Source organism: Heptranchias perlo, chromosome 3, assembly GCF_035084215.1.
Source record: "Heptranchias perlo isolate sHepPer1 chromosome 3, sHepPer1.hap1, whole genome shotgun sequence".
NCBI classification, from domain to species: domain Eukaryota; kingdom Metazoa; phylum Chordata; class Chondrichthyes; order Hexanchiformes; family Hexanchidae; genus Heptranchias; species Heptranchias perlo.
In genome coordinates this window covers 1,302,715-1,327,423 of record NC_090327.1, presented here as the reverse complement: position 1 = coordinate 1,327,423, position 24,709 = coordinate 1,302,715, and the positions used below count along the sequence as shown (strand labels likewise).

The following is a 24,709-nucleotide window of genomic DNA, read 5'->3' as shown; positions in this document are numbered from 1 at the left end:
TTGGAGAGGTGTGAGTGGGGAGAGAGGGGACAGAGCGATGTTTGGGGGAGTGGGTTGCAGAGGTGTGAGTGGGGAGAGAGGGGACAGAGCGATGTTTGGGGGAGTGGGTTGGAGAGGTGAGTGTGGGGAGAGGGGAGCTCCATGCCGATTATTCCACACTCTGGTCAATGACAACCTGATTTCTTAATTTCGCCCTTTACAGGAAAAGTACAAGAAGATGGAAAGGGCCTTGAAGGCAGAACACGAGCGGAAGATGCAGAACTTCCTGAAGGAGAAGAAAGATGCCGGGGGTGACAAAGAAAGGACAGCTTCCCGAGACCCCCAAAACCGCCGAGGAGATCTGGGAGCAGACGGTGATCAGAGATTACATAGCAAATCACCGGGTAAGTCAGCAGTGGATCAGAGCTGCTTTTGTTTATATTTATGTATCTCTTCTCGGGATGCGGTTTTCTGAATTGGCCTCCTCCAGCTGACCTACAGGCACCGGACCTTGCAACCCTCCTCTTCTATATCTATCAATAAAAATGTATTCAAAATCTTGCCTATTATGATGAACATTTATAAAACTCTGGTCCAATTCTGGACACCGCACTTTAGGAAAGATGTGAAGGCCTTAGAGAGGTGCAGGAGAGATTTACTAGAATGATTCCAGGGATGAGGGACTTTAGTTACGTGGATAGACTGGAGAAGCTGGGGTTGTTCTCCTTGGAACAGAGACGGTTGCGAGGAGATTTGATCGAGGTGTTCGAAATCATGAAGGGTCTAGACAGAGTAAATAGAGAGAAACTGTTCCCATTGGTGGAAAGGTCAAGGACCAGAGGACATAGATTTAAGGTAATTGGCAAAAGAACCAAAGGTGACATGAGGAAAAACTTTTTTACACAGTGAGTGGTTAGGATCTGGAATGCACTGCCCGAGGGGGTGGTGGAGGCAGATTCAATCATGGAAAGGTTACAGCACGGAAAAAAGCCATTCGGCCCATCGAGTCCATGCCAGCTGTATGCAAGAGCAATCCAGCTAGTCCCACTCCCCCGCCCTATCCCCGTAGCCCTGCAAATTTTTTCCTTTCAAGTACTTACCCAGTTCCCTTTTGAAGGCCACGATTGACTCTCCACGGGTGAGACGGCCTCTGTGGGGAGAGAGACGTAGGGTCACATTTCAGGTCAGAAACCTTACATTTCTGTCTCCGCTGTTGCTGCCTGACCTGCTGAGTGTTTCTATTTCAGATTTCCCACATCTGCAGTTTTCTGCTTTTAATGGTCAGCGTCTCACTAATTTTGCCTCCTGATTTTATTTAACTTCCTTTTTAAATGCTTACCCTGCTTCTGCCACTTATCATAAAGCAATCTGAGTTCTGGAAAACAAAATAAAATCCTTCTAACTTCCCCCTGATTCCCCACAGAGGCTGTCTCACCCGTGGAGAACCCACCCCTTTGACCAAACTTTCAGCGATGATTCAGTGTGTGCTTCCTTGTTACCAGTTCATCTGGAATTCCCTCCCTAAACCCCTGTGTCCCTCTCTCCTCCTTTAAGACACTCCTTAAAACCTACCTCTTTAACCGAGCTTTTGGTCACCCGTCCTAATATCTCCTTATGTAGCTCGGATGTTTGGAAGATTATGGCCAGCACCTCTGCAATTTCCACCCTTACTTCCCTCAGCAATCTCGAATGCATCCCATCCGGACCGGGTGACTTATCTACTTTGAGTATAGCTAGCCTTTCTAGTACCTCCTCTTTATCAATTTTAGCCCATCCAGTATCTCAACTACATCTTCCTTTACTGAGACTCTGGCAGCATCTTCTTCCTTGGTAAAGACAGATGCGAAGTACTCATTTAGTACCTCAGCCGTCCCCTCTGCCTCCATGAGTAGATCTCCTTCTTGGTCCCTAATCGGCCCCACCCCTCCTCTTACTACCCGTTTACTGTTTACATGCCTGTAGAAGACTTTTGGATTCCCTTTCATGTTGGCCGCCAGTCTATTCTCATACTCTCTCTTTGCCCCTCTTATTTCCTTTTTCATTTCCCCTCTGAACTTTCTATATTCTGCCTGGTTCTCACTTGTGTTATCAACCTGACATCTGTCATACGGCCCCTTTTTTCTGCTTCATCTTACTCTCTATCTCTTTTGTCATCCAGAGAGCTCTGGCTTTATTTGCCCTCCTTTCCCCCTCGTGGGAATGTACCCAGACTGTACCTGAACCATCTCCTCCTTAAAGGCCGCCCACTGTTCAATTATAGTTTTGCCTGCCAATCTTGGATTCCAATTTACCCGGGCCAGATCTGTTCTCATCCCATTGAAATTGGCCCTCCTCCAATTGGGTATTTTTACTTTAGAGTGGTCCGTGTCCTTTTCCGTAGTTATTCTAAACCTTATGATACTATGATCGCTGGTCCCTAAATGTTCCCCCACTGACACTTGCTCCACTTGGCCCACCCTCCTGCACCATCTCTCCAGCCACGCATTTATCTGCTCTATCCTCCTATTTCTATCTCACTAGCGTGTTACTGGGAGTAATCTGGAGATTACTACCTATGAGGTCCTGCTTCTTAATCTCTTTCCTAGCTCCTTAAAATCTACCTGCAGGACCTCATCCCTCTTTCTACCTATGTCATTGGTATCAATATGGACCACGACCCCTGGCTGTTCACCCCCCCCCCCCCCCCTCCAGAATATTCTGCAGCCGCTTAATGACATCCTTGACCCTGGCACCAGGGAGGCAACATACCATCCTGGAATCACGTCTACAGCCACAAAAACGCCTGTCTGCTCCCCTAGCTATTGTATCCCCTATCACTATTGCTCTCCTGATCTTTCTCCTCCCCCCCCTCTAACCAGTATTCAGAACTTGTCTGTCAGGTGGGCACCTAGTCCCCCTCTGCCTGTACTCTCCTAAGCTGCAGGGTGACCATCTCCTGAAATGTGCTATCCACGTGGCTCTCAATCATGGCTTTCAAAAGGGAACTGGATAAGTACTTGAAGAGAAAAAATTTGCAGTGCTACGGGAAAAGGGCAGGGAGTGGGACTAGTTGGATTGCTCTTGCATAGAGCTGGCACGGACTCGATGGTGCTGTAACCTTTCAATGATTTTATATTTCTAATTAAAAGTCTTACATTTGTGCAGACATCTTGATCTCTGACTCACTGTGAGCAGTACTAGAAGGGTCAGTGTGTGGGGTCAGTGCAGGGTCCGTGTGTGGGGTCAGTGTGTGGGGTCAGTGCAGGGTCCGTGTGTGGGGTCAGTGCAGGGTCCGTGTGTGGGGTCAGTGCAGGGTCAATGTGTGGGGTCAGTGCAGGGTCCGTGTGTGGGGTCAGTGCAGGGTCAGTGTGTGGGGTCAGTGTGTGGGGTCAGTGCAGGGTCCGTGTGTGGGGTCAGTGCAGGGTCAGTGTGTGGGGTCAGTGCAGGGTCAGTGTGTGGGGTCAGTGCAGGGTCAGTGTGTGGGGTCAGTGCAGGGTCAGTGTGTGGGGTCAGTGCAGGGTCAGTGTGTGGGGTCAGTGTGTGGGGTCAGTGCAGGGTCAGTGTGTGGGGTCAGTGTGTGGGCTCAGTGCAGGGTCAGTGTGTAGGGTCAGTGTGTGGGCTCAGTGCAGGGTCAGTGTGTGGGGTCAGTGCAGGGTCCGTGTGTGGGGTCAGTGCAGGGTCAGTGTGTGGGGTCAGTGCAGGGTCAGTGTGTGGGGTCAGTGTGTAGGGTCAGTGTGTGGGGTCAGTGCAGGGTCAGTGTGTGGGCTCAGTGCAGGGTCAGTGTGTGGGGTCAGTGCAGGGTCAGTGTGTGGGGTCAGTGCAGGGTCAGTGTGTGGGGTCAGTGCAGGGTCAGTGTGTGGGGTCAGTGCAGGGTCAGTGTGTGGGCTCAGTGCAGGGTCAGTGTGTGGGGTCAGTGTGTAGGGTCAGTGTGTGGGCTCAGCGCAGGGTCAGTGTGAGATCAGTGCAGGGTCAGTGTGTGGGGTCAGTGTGTGGGCTCAGCGCAGGGTCAGTGCAGGGTCAGTGTGAGATCAGTGCAGGGTCAGTGTGTGGGGTCAGTGTGAGATCAGTGCAGGGTCAGTGTGTGGGCTCAGCGCAGGGTCAGTGCAGGGTCAGTGTGTGGGGTCAGTGCAGGGTCAGTGTGTGAGATCAGTGCAGGGTCAGTGTGTGGGGTCAGTGCAGGATCAGTGTGTGGGGTCAGTGCAGGGTCGGTGTCAGGTCAGGGCCAGTGCTCCAGCCTCGACCGCCAAATCTCTGCCTCTTTCTCCCCAACTCATCTGCTCGATAGACTCTTGAAATGGTTTTCGGAATCTGTTAAGAAAAAGAAGCAGAAAATCTGTTAAATGGGCCGCTCTTTAATCCAAAAGGCTTGGCAGTGTTTTTGTTCCAAAGTATGAATTGTTTTGTTAAGAAGTTACAATAAGTAGAAAATATAAGAATACAATTAAGCATACTAATAAGACATTGGGATACAACCTGGCAAAATTTATCACTGACAAGGTTCCGAGGAACAATCTCGAAGGTCCCTGAAATTACCGTTGAGCGATCCAGCCTGCCTCCGAGAACGTTCTAACAGGGACGATTTACTTCTCAGTTTATATACGTTTATTAACACAAACGGTTCATAATATCGTAGTAGATACAGCACAGGAGGAGGCCATTCAGCCCACCGTGCCTGTACTGGCTTTTTGAAAGAGCTATCCAGTCCCATTCTCCTGCTCTTTCCCCACAGCCCTGTAAATTTTTTCCCTTCCAAGTATTTACCTAATTCCTTTTTGAAAGTTATTATTGAATCTGTTCCCACCGCCCTTTCAGGCAGCGCATTCCAGATCAGAACAACTCGCTGCGTAAAAAAATGTTTTCTCATGTCGCCTCTGGCTATTTTGCCGATCTCCTTAAATCTGTGCCCTCTGGTTACCGGCCCTTCTGCCACTGGAAACAGTTTCTCCTTATTCACTCTATCAAAACCCTTCATGATTTTGAACATCTCGATCAAATCTCCCCTTAACCTTCTCTGTTCCAAGGAGAACATTCCCAGCTTCTCCAGTCTCTCCACATAACTGAAGTCCCTCATCCCTGGAACCATTCTAGTAAATCCCCTCTGCACCCTCTCTAAGGCCTTGACATCCTTCCTAAAGTGCGGTGCCCAGAATTGAACACAATACTCCAGCTGAGGGCGAACCATTGTTTAAAAAAGGTTTAGCATAACCCCCCTCCCCTGCACTCCATGCCTCCACTAACAAAGCCCAGGATCCTACATGCTTTCCCAACAGCCCTCCAAACGTGCCCTGCCATGTTCTACAGGACTATGTGCAAACATCAAGTCTCCCATCGATAATTTTCTCTGTCCAGTGGTGTCAGCCATCTGCTCTCAGGGGTGAGAAAGGACCTTGGCTCGGAGGATCAGGAAGTAGAATCAATCTGGGTGGAAATAAGAAATAACAAGGGGCAGAAAACACTGGTGGGAGTAGTTTATAGGCCCCCCTAATAGTAGCTATACCGTTGGACAGAGTATTAATCATGAAATAATAGGAGCTTGTAACAAAGGTAATGCAGTAATCATGGGAGACTTTAATCTGCATATAGACTGGGCAAATCAAATTGGCAAAGATAGTTTGGAGGACGAGTTCATGGAATGTATTCCAGACGGTTTCCTAGAGCAATACATCATGGAACCAACCAGGGAACAGACTATTTTAGATCTTGTATTGTGTAATGAGTCAGGGTTAATTAGTAATCTCACAGTAAAGGATCCTCTGGGGAAGAGTGATCATAATATGATAGAATTTCACATTGAATTTGAGAGTGACGTACCCAAGTCTGAAACTAGAGTCTTAAACTTAAATAAAGCCAATTATATAGGTATGAGGGGCGAGGTAGATTGAGAATTTAAATTGAAGGGTTTCTCCATAGGAAAAGTAATCCACCCGTGGCTAATTAAAGAAGTTAAGGATAGTATTAGATTAAAAGAAGAGGCCTATAATGTTGCCAAGAAGAGTGGTAAGCCTGAGGATTGGGAGAGTTTTAGAAACCAGCAAAGGAAAGATAGAGCAGGAGGTAAGAGAGGAGGGGGAGTTGCGTTCTTGATTAGGGAGAACATCACGGCAGTAGTGAGAGGGGATATATCCGAGGGTTCGCCCACTGAGTCTATATGGGTAGAACTGAAAAATAAGAAGGGAGAGATCACTTTGATAGGATTGTACTACAGACCCCCAAATAGTCAACGGGAAATTGAGGAGCAAATATGTAAGGAGATTACAGACAGCTGCAAGAAAAATAGGGTGGTAATAGTAGGGGACTTTAACTTTCCCAACATTGACTGGGACAGCCATAGCATTAGGGGCTTGGATGGAGAGAAATTTGTTGAGTGTATTCAGGAGGAATTTTTCATTCAGTATGTGGATGGCCCGACTAGAGAGGGGGCAAAACTTGACCTCCTCTTGGGAAATAAGGAAGGGCAGGTGACAGAAGTGTTAGTGAGGGATCACTTTGGGACCAGTGATCATAATTCCATTAGTTTTAAGATAGCTATGGAGAAGGATAGGTCTGGCCCAAAAGTTAAAATTCTAAATTGGGGAAAGGCCAATTTTGATGGTATTAGACAGGAACTTTCAGAAGTTGATTGGGAGAGTCTGTTGGCAGGCAAAGGGACGTCTGGTAAGTGGGAGGCTTTCAAAAGTGTGTTAACCAGGGTTCAGGGTAAGCACATTCCTTATAAAGTGAAGGGCAAGGCTGGTAGAAGTAGGGAACCTTGGATGACTCGGGAGATTGAGGCCCTAGTCAAAAAGAAGAAGGAGGCATATGACATGCATAGGCAGCTGGGATCAAGTGGATCCCTTGAAGAGTATAGAGATTGCCGGAGTAGAGTTAAGAGAGAAATCAGGAGGGCAAAAAGGGGACATGAGATTGCTTTGGCAGATAAGGCAAAGGAGAATCCAAAGTGCTTCTACAAATACACAAAGGGCAAAAGAGTAACTAGGGAGAGAGTAGGGCCTCTTAAGGATCAACAAGGTCATCTATGTGCGGAACCACAAGAGATGGGTGAGATCCTGAATGAATATTTCACATCGGTATTTACGGTTGAGAAAGGCATGGATGTTAGGGAACTTGGGGAAATAAATAGTGATGTCTTGAGGAGTGTACATATTACAGAGAGGGAGGTGCTGGAAGTCTTAACGCGCATCAAGGTAGATAAATCTCCGGGACCTGATGAAATGTATCCCAGGACGTTATGGGAGGTTAGGGAGGAAATTGCGGGTCCCCTAGCAGAGATATTTGAATCATCCACCGCTACAGGTGAGGTGCCTGAAGATTGGAGGGTAGCAAATGTTGTGCCTTTGTTTAAGAAGGGCGGCAGGGAAAAGCCTGGGAACTGTAGTGGGTAAGTTGTTAGAGGGTATTCTGAGGGACAGGATCTACAGGCATTTGGAGAGGCAGGGACTAATTAGGAACAGTCAGCATGGTTTTGAGAGAGGAAAATCATGTCTCACGAATTTGATTGAGTTTTTTGAAGGGGTAACCAAGAAGATAGATGAGGGCTGTGCAGTAGACGTGGTCTACATGGACTTCAGCAAAGCCTTCGACAAGGTACCGCATGGTAGGTTGTTACATAAGGTTAAATCTCACAGGATCCAAGGTGAGGTAGCCAATTGGATACAAAATTGGCTTGACGACAGAAGACAGAGGGTGGTTGTAGAGGGTTGTTTTTCAAACTGGATGCCTGTGTCCAGCGGTGTGCCTCAGGGATCGGTGCTGGGTCCGCTGTTATTTGTTATTTATATTAATGATTTGGATGAGAATTTAGGAGGCATGGTTAGTAAGTTTGCAGATGACACCAAGATTGGTGGCATTGTGGACAGTGAAGAAGGTTATCTCGGATTGCAACGGGATCTTGATAAATTGGGCCAGTGGGCCGATGAATGGCAGATGGAGTTTAATTTAGATAAATGTGAGGTGATGCATTTTGGTAGATCGAATCGGGCCAGGACCTACTGCGTTAATGGTAGGGCGTTGGGGAGAGTTATAGAACAAAGAGATCTAGGAGTACAGGTTCATAGCTCCTTGAAAGTGGAGTCACAGGTGGATAGGGTGGTGAAGAAGGCATTCGGCATGCTTGGTTTCATTGGTCAGAACATTGAATGCAGGAGTTGGGATGTCTTGTTGAAGTTGTACAGGGCATTGGTGAGACCACACTTGGAGTACTGTGTACAGTTCTGGTCACCATATTATAGAAAGGATATTATTAAACTAGAAAGAGTGCAGAAAAGATTTACTAGGATGCTACCGGGACTTGATGGTTTGACTTATAGGGAGAGGTTAGACAGACTGGGACTTTTTTCCCTGGAGAGTAGGAGGTTAAGGGGTGATCTTATAGAAGTCTATAAAATAATGAGGGGCATAGATAAGGTAGATAGTCAAAATCTTTTCCCAAAGGTAGGGGAGTCTATAACGAGGGGGCATAGATTTAAGGTGAGAGGGGAGAGATACAAAAGGGTCCAGAGGGGCAATTTTTTCACTCAAAGGGTGGTGAGTGTCTGGAACGAGCTGCCAGAGGCAGTAGTAGAGGCGGGTACAATTTTGTCTTTTAAAAAGCATTTGGACAGTGACATGGGTAAGATGGGTATAGAGGGATATGGGCCAAGTGCAGGCAATTGGGACTAGCTTAGTGGTATAAACTGGGCGACATGGACATGTTGGGCCGAAGGGCCTGTTTCCATGTTGTAACTTCTATGATTCTATGATCAAAAAATTAATAGGGGGAGAAAATAGAATATGAAAGTAAACGAGCAAGAAATATAAAAACAGATTGTAAGAGTTTCTACAAGTATGTAAAAAGGAAGAGAGTAGCAAAAGTAAACATTGGTCCCCGAGAGACTGAGACAGGAGAAATTATAATGGGGAATCAGGAAATGGCAGATGCGTTAAACAAATATTTTGTATCTGTCTTCACAGTAGAAGACACAAAAAGCAAATCAGAAATAGTGGGGAACCAAGGGTCTAATGAGAGTGAGGAACTTAAAACAATTAATATCAGTAAAGAAAAAGTACTTGAGAAACTAATGGGACTAAAAGCCGACAAATCCCCTGGGCCTGATGGCCGACATCCGAGGGTTCTAAAAGAGGTGGCTGCAGAGATAGTGGATGCATTGGTTGTGATCTTCCAAAATTCCCTAGATTCTAGAAGGGTCCCAGTGGATTGGAAGGTAGCAAATGTAACCCCGCTATTCAAGAAAGGAGGGAGAGAGAAAACAGGGAACTACAGGCTAGTTAGCCTGACATCTGTTGTCTGGAAAATGCTGGAATCCATTATTAAGGAAGTGGTAACAGGGCACTTAGAAAATCATAATATGATTAGGCAGAGTCAACATGGTTTTATGAAAGGGAAATCATGTTTGACAAATTTATTCGAGTTTTTTGCGGATGTAACTAGCAGGGTGGATAAAGGGGAACCAGTGGATGGAGTATATTTGGATTTTCAAAAGTCATGGGAACATTGGAACAGGGGTAGGCCATTCAGCCCCTCGTGCCTGCTCCGCCATTTGATAAGATCATGGCTGATCTGTGATCTAACTCCATATACCTGCCTTTGGCCCATATCCCTTAATACCTTTGGTTGCCAAAAAGCTATCTATCGCATTGGACAAGGTGCCACATAAAAGATTGTTACACAAGATAAGGGCTCATGGGGTTGGGGGTAATATATTAGCATGGATAGAGGATTGGTTAACGGACAGAAAACAGAGAGTAGGGATAAACGGGTCATTCTCAGGTTGACAGGCTGTAACTAGTGGGGTACCACAAGGATCGGTGCTTGGGCCTCAGCTATTTACAATCTATATTAAAGACTTAGATGAAGGGATCGAGTGTAATGTATCCAAGTTTGCTGACGATACAAAGCGAGGTGGGAAAGTAAGTTGTGAGGAGGACACAAAGAGTCTGCAAAGGGATATAGACAGGTTAAGTGAGTGGGCAAGAAGATGGCAGATGGAGTATAATGTGGGGAAATGTGAGGTTATTCACTTTGGTAGGAAGAATAGAAAAACAGAATATATTTTAATTGGTGAGAAACTATTAAATGTTGATGTCCAGAGAGACTTGGGTGTCCTTGTACAAGGAACACGGAAATTTAGCATGCAGATACAGCAGGCAATTAGGAAGGCAAATGGCATGTTGGCCTTTATTGCAAGGGGGTTGGAGTACAAGAGTAAGGAAGTCTTACTACAATTGTACAGGGCTTTGGTGAGACCTCACCTGGAGTACTGTGTACAGTTTTGGTGTCCTTATCTAAGGAAGGATATACTTGCCTTCGAGGCGGTGTAACGAAGGTTCACTAGATTGATTCCTGGGATGAGAGGGTTGTCCTATGAGGAGAGGTTGAGTAGAATGGGCCTATACTCTCTGGAGTTTAGAAGAATGAGAGGTGATCTCATTGAAATACAAGATTCTGAGGAGGCTTGACAGGGTAGATGCTGAGAGGTTGGAGAGTCCAGAACTAGAGGGCATAGTCTCAGGATAAGTGGTCGGCCATTTCAGACTGAGATGAGGAGGAATTTCTTCACTCAGAGGGTTGTCAATCTTTGGAATTCTCTACCCCAGAGGGCTGTAGATGCTGAGTCGTTGAATATATTCAAGGCTGAGATCGATAGATTTTTGGACTTTAGGGAAATCAAGGGATATGGGGATCGGGCGGCAAAGTGGAGTTGAGGTTGAAGCTCAGCCATGATCTGATTGAATGGTGGAGCAGGCTCGAGGGGACGTATGGCCTACTCCTGCTCCTATTTCTTATGTTCGCTCCCTGGACATTCTAGATAACCGAATACCTGACATCATTGCCTCCCTTATGCTTAGTTGTCTCCGAATTATCAAGGACACCATGTTTACCCCGTGTTTATGCAATGGCCAACTCCTCCTACCCTCCCTAACCCATCTTCTGCACATGAGATAGAATATTTCATTGCACAACTGGTGTCTCATTACTCAAGCCTTTATAATGCTTTTCCTAACACGATTAGCAATATTATATCGGCAGCTTGCATAGTGCTTCTCTTACAAGTTGAAATCTATTGTGAGAAGTCTATCTTGCCTTTTCTCTCCTATTGCCCCCTCCCCCCCTTACTCCCCCCCCCCCCACCCCCCCCCACTGACTGCAGAACGACCGCAAAAAGGCACAATCAGCAATGGAGATCGCCTGGAAGACCATGGAGAAGAAGGAGAAGATCCCCTGGATTAAGAAGGCAGCAGACGACCAGAGGCGATACGAGGTGCGTACGGTGCAGATTGTGCTCATCAGACCTTGCTACCCGCACATGCCCCCCCCCCCAACCCCCCAACCCCCCCCCCCCACCTCCCCATTTCTCTCCTCTTGTCTTCTGAAGGCGCTGACTGTTGCTGGGAGACAGGGTGCCAAGGTCACCGACTGCCCCAGTGGGCACTCGACCCGTGACAGCCCGGGCGGTAAACACAAACTCAGGACCTCCCAAAGCTCCTCACAGCCAATGAAGAACTTTTGTGAAGTGTAGTCACTGTTGTAATGTAGGAAATTCAGCAGAAAATTTGCACACAGCAAGATCCCACAAACAGCAATGAGATAAATGACCAGATAATCTATTTTAGTGATGTTGGTTGAGGGTGTGAAGATCCCATGGTGATCCAGGGGCCATTTACCCGCATCAAAAAACATCCCAATTCAGCACCAAAATTGCAATCTCGCTCAAATAGGCAACAAAATGCAGAGAGTTCTAATCTGTATCTCCCACCCTGGGAATGTTTGATGGGACAGTATAGAGGGAGCTTTACTCCATATCTCACTCGTGCTGTACCTGCTCTGGGAGTGTTTGATGGGTCGGTGTAGAGGGAGCTTTACTCTGTATCTAACCCGTGCTGTACCTGCCCTGGGAGTGTTTGATGGGACAGTGTAGAGAGAGCTTTACTCTGTATTGATTAAGCAGAATATTGCAGTGCTGGAGAGAGAGGATGTCCTGGAGGGGTCAAGGACAGAATCTATTTGGTTAGAGTTAAGAGATAATTCTGGTCACCCTACTATAGAAAGGATATTATTAAACTAGAAAGAGTGCAGAAAAGATTTACTAGGATGCTACCGGGACTTGATGGTTTGACTTGTAGGGAGAGGTTGGATCGACTGAGACTTTTTTCCCTGGAGAGTAGGAGGTTTAGGGGTGATCTTATGGAAGTCTATAAAATAATGAGGGGCATAGATAAGGTAGATAGTCAAAATCTTTTCCCAAAGGTAGGGGAGTCTATAACGAGGGGACATAGATTTAAGGTGAGAGGGGAGAGATACAAAAGGGTCCAGAGGGGCAATTTTTTCACTCAAAGGGTGGTGAGTGTCTGGAACGAGCTGCCAGAGGCAGTAGTAGAGGCAGGTACAATTTTGTCTTTTAAAAAGCATTTGGACAGTGACATGGGTAAGATGGGTATAGAGGGATATGGGCCAAGTGCAGGCAATTGGGACTAGCTTAGTGGTATAAACTGGGCGACATGGACATGTTGGGCCGAAGGGCCTGTTTCCATGTTGTAAACTTCTATGATTCTATAATCTATGATTCTAGAGGTGCCATTACACTACTGGGTGTATTCTATAGGCCACCAACTAGTGGGAAGGATATAGAGGAGCAAATTTGCAGGGAAATTACAGAGAGGCGCAAGAACCATAGAGTGGTGATAATGGGGCATTTCAATTATCCTAATATAGACTGGGACTGCAGGGCATTCTGGAGGGGGAGGGTGAACAGCCAGTAGTCGTGGTCCATATTGGTAAAAAAAAAGGATGAGGTCCTGCAAGGTGAATTTAAGGAGTTAGGAGATAAATTAAAAAGCAGGACTTCAAAGGTAGTGATCTCAGGATTACTACCGGTGCCACGTGCTAGTGAGTATAGGAACAGGAGAATAGACAGGATGAATGCGTGGCTGCAGGGATGGTGCAGGAGGGAGTGATTTAGATTCCTGGGACATTGGGACCGGTTCTGGGGAAGGTGGGACCTGTACAAGCGGGACGGGTTACACCCGAGCAGGACCGGGACAAATGTCCTCGCGGGGGTGTTTGCGAGTGCTGTTGGGGAAGGTTTAAACTAGAGTGGCAGGGGGATGGGAACCTGAGCGGGGAGTCAGAAGGGAATGAAGTTGAGAGCAGCAAGAGAGGGGAAGACCCAGGGGAAATCTACAATACAAATAGTACATACAGTTGTTCAAGAACAAGTGAAAGGGAAAAGCGTAGAGCAGCGGAAAGAAAGTGCACTTTAGGCACGAGAGATAAAATAAAAACTAGAAAGTGCAAGGCGATTAACCCAGCATCAAAGCTGTGGCAGGGGGTTAGGAACCTGAGCAGGGAGACAGAGGAAAGCGTGTCAGGAAGGGACAGAAGGTATGGAGAAAAAGGTAAAGTGTTAAAAAAGGAAAAAGCAGGAACTAAGTGTCACAAAACATATTTGGAAGTTCTTTATCTGAATGCACGTAGCATTCGTAACAAAATGGACGAGTTAACGGCACAAATAACTACGTATGGATATGATCTTGTGGCCATTACAGAAACATGGCTGCAGGGTGACAACGACTGGGAATTAAATATGCCAGGGTATTTAACAATCAGGAAGGACAGGCAGGAAGGAAGGGGAGGTGGGGTGGCTATGTTAATAAGGGAAGGAATCACTGTAATACAGAGAAAAGATATTGGGACAAAGGATCAGGATAATGAAACAGTTTGGGTAGAGATAAGGAATAATAAGGGGGAAAAAACACTCGTGGATGTAGTATATAGGCCTCCTAATGGTTGCAACTCTGCTGGAAGAAGTATTAATCAGGAAATAGTCGGGGCATGTAATAAGGGAACAGCTATAATTATGGGGGATTTTAACTATCATATTGACTGGACAAATCAAATTGGGCAGGGCAGCCTTGAGGAAGAGTTTATTGAGTGTATTAGGGATGGATTTCTTGAGCAGTATGTAACTGATCCAACAAGGGGGCAAGCAACCTTGGACCTGGTCCTGTGTAATGAGCCAGGATTAATTAATAATGTCCTAGTTAAGGATCCCCTTGGAATGAGTGACCATAACATGGTTACATTCCATATCCAATTAGAGGGTGAGAAGGTTGATTCTCAAACAAGTGTCCTGAGCTTGAATAAAGGAGACTATGATGGTATGAGAGCGGAATTGATTAAAGTGGACTGGGAAAATAGTTCAAAGGGTAAGACGGTACATGAACAGTGGTGTTCATTTAAGGAGTTATTCTACAACTTTCAAAAAATATATATTCCACTGAGGAAAAAAGGGTGTAAAAGAAATGACAGCCATCCGTGGCTAAGTAAAGAAATTAAGGATAGTATCCGACTAAAAACAAGGGCATATAAGGTAGCCAAACTTAGTGGGAGGATAGAAGATTGGGAATTCTTCAAAAGACAGCAAAAAGTAACGAAAGGATTGATTAAGAAAGGGAAGATAGATTATGAAAATAAATTAGCAAAAAATATAAAAACAGATAGCAAGAGTTTCTACAGTTATATAAAAAGAAAAAGGGTGGCTAAGGCAAACGTAGGTCCCTTGGAGGATGAGACCGGGAAATTAATGGTGGGAAACATGGAGATGGCAAAAATGCTGAACAAATATTTTGTTTCAGTCTTTACGGTAGAGGACACGAAGAATATCCCAACAGCGGACAAACGGGGGGCTCTAGGGGGCGAGAAGCTAAATACGATTAAAATCACTAAGGAATTGGTACTCAGTAAATTAATGGGACTCAAGGCGGATAAATCCCCTGGACCTGATGGCTTACATCCCAGGGTCTTGAGGGAAGTGGCAGTAGGGATTGTGGATGCTTTGGTAATAATTTTCCAAAATTCTCTGGACTCGGCAAAGGTCCCGGCAGATTGGAAAACTGCTAATGTAACACCCTTATTTAAAAAGGGTAGTAGGCAAAAGGCTGGAATTGATAGACCAGTTAGCCTAACATCTGTGGTGGGTAAAATTTTGGAGTCTATTATTAAGGAGACAGTAGCGGAACATTTGGATAAACATAATTTAATAGGACAAAGTCAGCATGGCTTTACGAAGGGGAAGTCATGTCTGACAAATTTGCTTGAGTTCTTTGAGGATATAACGTATAAAGGGGAACCAGTGGACGTAGTGTATTTAGACTTCCAGAAGGCATTCGACAAGGTGCCACATAAAAGATTATTGCTCCAGATAAAGAATCACTGGATTGGGGGTAATATTCAGGCATGGGTGGAGGATTGGTTATCTAACAGGAAGCAGAGAGTTGGGATAAATGGTACATTCTCGGACTGGCAACCAGTAGCCAGTGGTGTTCCGCAGGGGTCGGTGCTGGGTCCCCAACTCTTTACAATCTATATTAACGATTTGGAGGAGGGGACCGAGTGTAACATATCAAAGTTTGCAGATGATACAAAGATGGGAGGGAAAGTAGAGAGTGAGGAGGACATAAAAAACCTACAGGGGGATATAGACAGGCTGGGTGAGTGGGCGGAGATTTGGCAGATGCAATACAATTGGAAAATGTGAGGTTATGCACTTGGGCAGGAAAAATCGGAGAGCAAGTTATTATCTCAATGGCGAGAAACTGGAAAGTACTGCAGTACAAAGGGATCTGGGGGTCCGAGTGCAAGAAAATCAAAAGGTTAGTATGCAGGTGCAGCAGGTGATCAAGAAGGCCAACGGAATGTTGGCTTTTATTGCTAGGGGGATAGAATATAAAAACAGGGAGGTATTGCTGCAGTTATATAAGGTATTGGTGAGACCGCACCTGGAATACTGCATACAGTTTTGGTGTCCATACTTAAGAAAAGACATACTTGCTCTCAAGGCAGTACAAAGAAGGTTCACTCGGCTAATCCCGGGGATGAGGGGGTGGACATATGAGGAGAGGTTGAGTAGATTGGGACTCTACTCATTGGAGTTCAGAAGAATGAGAGGCGATCTTATTGAAACATATAAGATTGTGAAGGGGCTTGATCGGGTGGATGCGGTGAGGATGTTCCCAAGGATGGGTGAAACTAGAACTAGGGGGCATAATCTTAGAATAAGGGGCTGCCCTTTCAAAACTGAGATGAGGAGAAACTTCTTCACTCAGAGGGTGGTAGGTCCATGGAATTTGCTGACCCAGGAAGCTGTGGAAGCTACATCATTAAATAAATTTAAAACAGAAATAGACAGTTTCCTAGAAGTAAAGGGAATTAGGGGTTACGGGGAGCGGGCAGGAAATTGGACATGAATTTAGATTTGAGGTTAGGACCAGATCAGCCATGATCTGTTTGAATGGCGGAGCAGGCTCGAGGGGCCGATTGGCCTACTCCTGCTCCTATTTCTTATGTTCTTATGGGATAGTAATAATAATAAGGGGCAAAGAGGGGGAGGAATTTTTGAAGTGTGTTCAGGAGAACTTTCTTAACCAGTACGTTTCCGGCCCAACGAGGAAGGAGGCATTGCTGGAATTGATTCTGGGGAATGAGGTGGGCCAAGTGGAGCAAGTGTTCGTGGGGGAACATTTAGGGAACAGCGATCATAGTATCATTAGGTTTAGAATAGCTATGGAACATAGGAACATAGGAACAGGAGTAGGCCATTCAGCCCCTCGTGCCTGCTCCGCCATTTGATAAGATCATGGCTGATCTGTGATCTAACTCCATATACCTGCCTTTGGCCCATATCCCTTAATACCTTTGGTTGCCAAAAAGCTATCTATCTCAGATTTAAACTTAGCAATTGAGCTGGTATCAATTGCTGTTTGCGGAAGAGAGTTCCAAACTTATACCACCCTTCGTGTGTAGAAATGTTTTCTAATCTCCCTCCTGAAAGGTCTGGCTCTAATTTTTAGACTGTGCCCCCGACTCCTAGAATCCCCAACCAGCGGAAATAGTTTCTCTCTATCCACCCTATCCGTTCCCCTTAATATCTTATAAACTTCGATCAGATCACCCCTTAACATAAGAACATAAGAAATAGGAGCAGGAGGAGGCCAATCGGCCCCTCGAGCCTGCTGCGCCATTCAATAAGATCATGGCTGATCTGATCCTAACCTCAAATCTAAATTCATGTCCAATTTCCTGCCCGCTCCCCGTAACCCCTAATTCCCTTTACTTCTGGGAAACTGTCTATTTCTGTTTTAAATTTATTTAATGATGTAGCTTCCACAGCTTCCTGGGGCAGCAAATTCCACAGACCTACTACCCTCTGAGTGAAGAAGTTTCTCCTCATCTCAGTTCTGAAAGAGCAGCCCCTTATTCTAAGATTATGCCCCCTAGTTCTAGTTTCACCCATCCTTGGGAACATCCTAACCGCATCCACCCGATCAAGCCCCTTCACAATCTTATATGTTTCAATAAGATCGCCTCTCATTCTTCTGAACTCCAATGAGTGGAGTCCCAATCTACTCAACCTCTCCTCATATGTCCACCCCCTCATCCCCGGGATTAACCGAGTGAACCTTCTTTGTACTGCCTCGAGAGCAAGTATGTCTTTTCTTAAGTATGGAGACCAAAACTGTATGCAGTATTCCAGGTGCGGTCTCACCAATACCTTATATAACTGCAGCAATACCTCCCTGTTTTTATATTCTATCCCCCTAGCAATAAACGCCAACATTCCGTTGGCCTTCTTGATCACCTGCTGCACCTGCATACTAACCTTTTGATTTTCTTGCACTGGGACCCCCAGATCCCTTTGTACTGCAGTACTTTCCAGTTTCTCGCCATTAAGATAATAACTTGCTCTCTGATTTTTCCTGCCAAAGTGCATAACCTCACATTTTCCAATATTGTATTGCATCTGCCAAATCTCCGCCCACTCACCCAGCCTGTCTATATCCCCCTGTAGGTTTTTTATGTCCTCCTCACTCTCTACTTTCCCTCCCATCTTTGTATCATCTGCAAACTTTGAAATGTTACACTCGGTCCCCTCCTCCAAATCGTTAATATAGATTGTAAAGAGTTGGGGACCCAGCACCGACCCCTGCGGAACACCACTGGCTACTGGTTGCCAGTCCGAGAATGTACCATTTATCCCAACTCTCTGCTTCCTGTTTGATAACCAATCCTCCACCCATGCCAGAATATTACCCCCAATCCAGTGATTCTTTATCTTGAGCAATAATCTTTTATGTGGCACCTTGTCGAATGCCTTCTGGAAGTCTAAATACACTACGTCCACTGGTTCCCCTTTATCCACCCTGTACGTTACGTCCTCAAAGAACTCAAGCAAATTTGTCAGACATGACTTCCCCTTCGTAAAACCATGCTGACTTTGTCCTATTAAATTATGTTTATCCAAATGTTCCGCTACTGTCTCCTTAATAATAGACTCCAAAATTTTACCCACCACAGATGTTAGGCTAACTGGTCTATCAATTCCAGCCTTCTGCCTACTACCCTTTTTAAATAAGGGTGTTACATTAGCAGTTTTCCAATCTGCCGGGACCTTTGCCGAGTCCAGAGAATTTTGGAAAATTATTACCAAAGCATCCACAATCCCTACTGCCACTTCCCTCAAGACCCTGGGATGTAAGCCATCAGGTCCAGGGGATTTATCCGCCTTGTGTCCCATTAATTTACTGAGTACCAATTCCTTAGTGATTTTAATCGTATTTAGCTTCTCGCCCCCTCGAGCCCCCTGTTTGTCCAGTGTTGGGATATTCTTAGTGTCCTCTACCGTAAAGACTGAAACAAAATATTTGTTCAGCATTTTTGCCATCTCCATGTTTCCCACCATTAATTTCCCAGTATCATCCTCCAAGGGACCTACGTTTGCCTTAGCCACCCTTTTTCTTTTTATATAACTGTAGAAACTCTTGCTATCTGTTTTTATATTTTTTGCTAATGTATTTTCATAATCTATCTTCCCTTTCTTAATCTATCTTCCCTTTCTTAATCAATCCTTTAGTTACCTTTTGCTGTCTTTTGAAGACTTCCCAATCTTCTATCCTCCCACTAAGTTTGGCTACCTTATATGTCCTTGTTTGTAGTCGGATACTATCCTTAATTTCTTTACTTAGCCACAGATGGCTGTCATTTCTTATACACCCTTTTTTCCTCAGTGGAATATATATTTTTTGAAAGTTGTAAAATAACTCCTTGAATGAACACCACTGCTCATGTACCATCTTACCCTTTAATCTATTTTCCCAGTCCACTTTAATCAATTCCGCTCTCATACCATCATCGTCTCCTTTATTCAAGCTCAGTACGCTTGTTTGAGAACCAACCTTCTCACCCTCTAATTGGATATGGAATGTAACCATGTTATGGTCACTCATTCCAAGGGGATCCTTAACTAGGACATTATTAATTAATCCTGGCTCATTACACAGGACCAGGTCCAAGGTTGCTTGCCCCCTTGTTGGATCAGTTACATACTGCTCAAGAAATCCATCCCTAATACACTCAATAAACTCTTCCTCAAGGCTGCCCTGCCCAATTTGATTTGTCCAGTCAATATGATAGTTAAAATCCCCCATAATTATAGCTGTTCCCTTATTACATGCCCCGACTATTTCCTGATTAATACTTCTTCCAGCAGAGTTGCAACTATTAGGAGGCCTATATACTATGCCCACTGGTGTTTTTTTCCCCTTATTATTCCTTATCTCTACCCAAACTGTTTCATTATCCTGATCCTTTGTCCCAATATCATTTCTCTGTATTACAGTGATTCCTTCCTTTATTAACATAGCCACCCCACCTCCCCTTCCTTCCTGCCTGTCCTTCCTGATTGTTAAATACCCTGGCATATTTAATTCCCAGTCGTTGTCACCCTGCAGCCATGTTTCTGTAATGGCCACAAGATCATACCCATACGTAGTTATTTGTGCCGTTAACTCGTCCATTTTGTTACGAATGCTACGTGCATTCAGATAAAGTACTTTGAAATATGTTTTGTGACACTTAGTTCCTGCTTTTTCCTTTTTTAACACTTTACCTTTTACTCCATACCTTCTGTCCCTTCCTGACACGCTTTCCTCTGTCTCCCTGCTCAGGTTCCTAACCCCCTGCCACAGCTTTGATGCTGGGTTAATCGCCTTGCACTTTCTAGTTTTTATTTTATCTGTCGTACCTAAAGTGCACTTTCTTTCCGCTGCTCTACGCTTTTCCCTCTCACTTGTTCTTGAACAACTGTATGTACTATTTGTATTGTAGATTTCCCCTGGGTCTTCCCCTCTCTTGCTGCTCTCAACTTCATTCCCTTCTGACTCCCCGCTCAGGTTCCCATCCCCCTGCCACTCTAGTTTAAACCTTCCCCAACAGCACTCACAAACACCCCCGTGAGGACATTGGTCCCGGTCCTGCTCGGGTGTAACCCGTCCCGCTTGTACAGGTCTCACCTTCCCCAGAACCGGTCCCAATGTCCCAGGAATCTAAATCCCTCCCTCCTACACCATCCCTGCAGCCACGCATTCATCCTGTCTATTCTCCTGTTCCTATACTCACTAGCACGTGGCACTGGTAGTAATCCTGAGATCGAAGTCCTGCTTTTTAATTTATCTCTTAACTCCTTAAATTCACCTTGCAGGACCTCATCCCTTTTTTTACCTATGTCGTTGGTACCAATATGGACCACGACTACTGGCTGTTCACCCTCCCCCTCCAGAATGCCCTGCAGCCGCTAAACTCGAGAGAATACAACCCCAATTTGTGTAATCTCTCCTCGTAACTTAACCCTTGAAGTTCGGGTATCATTCTAGTAAACCTACGCTGCACTCCCTCCAAAGCCAATATGTCCTTCCGAAGGTGCGGTGCCCAGAACTGCTCTCAGTACTCCAGGTGTGGTCTAACCAGGGTTTTGTATAGCTGCAGCATAACTTCTGCCCCCTTGTACTCTCGTCCTCTAGATATAAAGGCCAGCATTCCATTAGCCTTACTTGAAGGGAAGAAATTTGCAGGGCTACGGGGAAAGGGCGGGGGAATAGGACCAGCTGGATTGCTCTCGCACAGGGGCAGTGTCGAGGGAGCTTTACTCTGCATCAGACCCGTGCTGTACCTCCCCTTTGAAGCCTTTCTGGACTAGAAACCCAGAGGTTATGAGTTCACCTCTGAATCCGAAGGTCATGAGTTCAAGCCCAACTCTAGAGACTTGAGCCGACAATCCAGTCTGACACTCCCAGTGCAGTACTGAGGGAGTGCTGCATTGTTGGAGGTACTGTCTTTCTGATGAATCATAGAATTGATTCATAGAATGGTTACGGCCTGTCGAGTCCGTGCCGGCTCTCTGCAAGAGCAATCCAGCTAGTCCCACTCCCCCACCCTTTCCCTGTAGCCCTTCAAATTTTTTCCTTTCAAGTACTTATCCAGTTCCCTTTTGAAGGCCATGATTGAATCTGCCTCCACCACCCCCTCGGGCAGTGCATTCCAGATCATAACCACTCGCAGTGTAAAAAAGTTTTTCCTCATCTCACCTTTGGTTCTTTTGCCAACCAATGAGATGTTAGATCCCGTGGCCACTATTTGAAGAGGAGCGGGGGAGCTCTCCCACTGTCCCGACTGACATTCATCCCTCAACCAACATCACTGAAACTGATTATCTGGTTCGTAAATTTCTATGATTCTATGCTGAGGAAACTTTTTTCACCCAAAGGGTGGTGGGGGTCTGGAACTCACTGCCTGAGAGGGTGGGAGAGGCAGAAACCCTCAACTCATTTAAAAAGTACCTGGATGTGCACCTGAAGAGCCGTGACCTGCAGGGCTACGGACCGAGTGCGGGAAAGTGGGATTGGGCTGGGTGGCTCATTTTCGGCCGGCACGGATACGACGGGCCGAATGGCCTCCTTTTGCGTCGTAAATTTCTATGATTCTATGAAACCCACCAGGGCAAGTTGTGAAAATGAAATGAATAAATTTGGTAATTCCTGGGCTGGCACCAGGAAAAAATGTCCATGAAAACTGCCGGATTGTCGTAAAAACCCAACTGGGTCACTAACGAACTTCAGGGACGGGAACCTGCCGCCCCGACTCGGTCTGGGCCCACACCTCACCCCAGTCCCTCGCTGTGTGGGTGAGTCCTCATGCCCTCTGAAGTGGCCGAACAAGTCACTCAGTTATTGAATAAATCCGTTCGGTCCAGTCAATAAATGCAACCTCTCAACATCGAGCAGACGCCGAGAGTTTGGATTCAGTGGGCAGTGGTTGATGCGATGTTTTATGTAGTCCTTGTGTAGTTAATGGATTTTATTATAATACAATCATAAAAGCTCGGAACTATTTTCACCCTCCACTGCGAACTGAATAATTTACTCACTGTTCGAGATGTTAAACCGAGGCCCCTCCCACCCGGTGTCTGTCTCGCCCGCCCCCGTACCCCGCCCCGTACCCCGTCCGTCGGCCGCCCCGTACCCCGCCCGTCGCCCGCCCCGTACCCCGCCCGTCGCCCGCCCCGTACCCCGCGCGTCGCCCGCCCCGTACCCCGCCCGTCGCCCGTCGCCCGCCCCGTACCCCGCCCGTCGCCCTCCCCGTCCGTCGCCCGCCCCCGTACCCGCCCGTCGCCCGCCCCCGTACCCCGCCCGCCCCGTACGTCGCCCGTCGCCCGCCCCGTACCCCGCCCCCGTCGCCCGCCCCCGTACCCCGCCCGTCGCCCGCCCCGTACCCCGCCCCCGTCGCCCGCCCCCGTACGTCGCCCGCCCCGTACCCCGCCCCCGTCGCCCGCCCCCGTACCCCACCCATAGCCCCACACACCCAGTGTTTACACAGAGGATGGTTTAAAGCGGGTTTTGTTGTAATGGGAGCCCCGTTGTGTTGCAGAGGGAACTGATGGAGAGGCGTTGGTCCTCAGGCTCAGCACAGCACTCGAGGAAGCTGAAATTTGATGGGGAGCCAAAGAAACCGCCAATGTAAGTGACCGTCGACTGACCGGGGGCGACCGTCGACTGACCATCGACTGACCGGGAGTCTGGTTCTGTGTAGGTTACACTCTACTGACTGGCAGTGTGGGAGGTAATGGAGATCTCCCTGGGTACTGCCCCCTGACCCGGGAGAGCGGTACCCGGGCACTGCCCCCTGACCCGGGAGAGCTCTCGCCGGGCACTGACCCCTGACCCGGGAGAGCCCTCGCCAGGCACTGCCCCCTGACCCGGGAGAGCTCTCCCCGGGCACTGCCCCCTGACCCGGGAGAGCTCTCCCCGGGCACTGCCCCCTGACCCGGGAGAGCTCTCGCCGGGCACTGCCCCCTGACCCGGGAGAGCTCTCGCCGGGCACTGCCCCCTGACCCGGGAGAGCTCTCGCCGGGCACTGCCCCCTGACCCGGGAGAGCTCTCCCCGGGCACTGCCCCCTGACCCGGGAGTGCTCTCCCTGGGCACTGCCCCCTGACCCGGGAGAGCTCTCCCCGGGCACTGCCCCCTGACCCAGGAGAGCTCTCCCCGGGCACTGCCCCCTGACCCGGGAGAGCCCTCGCCGGGCACTGCCCCCTGACCCGGGAGAGCTCTCGCCGGGCACTGCCCCCTGACCCGGGAGAGCTCTCGCCGGGCACTGCCCCCTGACCCGGGAGAGCTCTCGCCGGGCACTGCCCCCTGACCCGGGAGAGCTCTCGCCGGGCACTGACCCCTGACCCGGGAGAGCCCTCGCCGGGCACTGCCCCCTGACCCGGGAGAGCTCTCCCCGGGCACTGCCCCCTGACCCGGGAGAGCTCTCCCCGGGCACTGCCCCCTGACCCGGGAGAGCTCTCCCCGGGCACTGCCCCCTGACCCGGGAGAGCCCTCGCCGGGCACTGCCCCCTGACCCGGGAGAGCTCTCGCCGGGCACTGCCCCCTGACCCGGGAGAGCTCTCGCCGGGCACTGCCCCCTGACCCGGGAGAGCTCTCGCCGGGCACTGCCCCCTGACCCGGGAGAGCTCTCGCCGGGCACTGCCCCCTGACCCGGGAGAGCTCTCGCCGGGCACTGCCCCCTGACCCGGGAGAGCTCTCGCCGGGCACTGCCCCCTGACCCGGGAGAGCTCTCACCGGGCACTGCCCCCTGACCCAGGAGAGCTCTCCCCGGGCACTGCCCCCTGACCCGGGAGAGCTCTCGCCGGGCACTGCCCCCTGACCCGGGAGAGCTCTCGCCGGGCACTGCCCCCTGACCCGGGAGAGCTCTCGCCGGGCACTGCCCCCTGACCCGGGAGAGCTCTCGCCGGGCACTGCCCCCTGACCCGGGAGAGCTCTCGCCGGGCACTGCCCCCTGACCCGGGAGAGCTCTCGCCGGGCACTGCCCCCTGACCCGGGAGAGCGGTCCCCGGGCACTGCCCCCTGACCCGGGAGAGCTCTCGCTGGGCACTGCCCCCTGACCCGGGAGAGCTCTCGCCGGGCACTGCCCCCTGACCCGGGAGAGCTCTCGCCGGGCACTGCCTCCTGACCCGGGAGAGCCCTCGCCGGGCACTGCCCCCTGACCCGGGAGAGCTCTCGCCGGGCACTGCCCCCTGACCCGGGAGAGCTCTCGCCGGGCACTGCCCCCTGACCCGGGAGAGCGGTCCCCGGGCACTGCCCCCTGACCCGGGAGAGCTCTCGCTGGGCACTGCCCCCTGACCCGGGAGAGCTCTCGCCGGGCACTGCCCCCTGACCCGGGAGAGCTCTCGCCGGGCACTGCCCCCTGACCCGGGAGAGCTCTCGCCGGGCACTGCCCCCTGACCCGGGAGAGCTCTCGCCGGGCACTGCCCCCTGACCCGGGAGAGCTCTCGCCGGGCACTGCCTCCTGACCCGGGAGAGCTCTCCCCGGGCACTGCCTCCTGACCCGGGAGAGCGGTCCCCGGGCACTGCCCCCTGACCCGG

At 48.6% G+C, this 24,709-nt stretch overlaps 1 protein-coding gene across 1 annotated transcript in view; it reads left to right on the top strand.

Annotated features, from left to right (window-relative positions):
• The window catches only part of ubtfl (upstream binding transcription factor, like), a 105,862-nt gene that overhangs the window by 68,972 nt on the left and 12,181 nt on the right, over positions 1-24,709 (top strand). Inside the window, 4 exon segments of the mRNA XM_067977515.1 lie at positions 203-286; positions 288-383; positions 11,106-11,216; positions 22,712-22,800. Coding sequence (XP_067833616.1) covers positions 203-286; positions 288-383; positions 11,106-11,216; positions 22,712-22,800 — 380 coding nt within the window.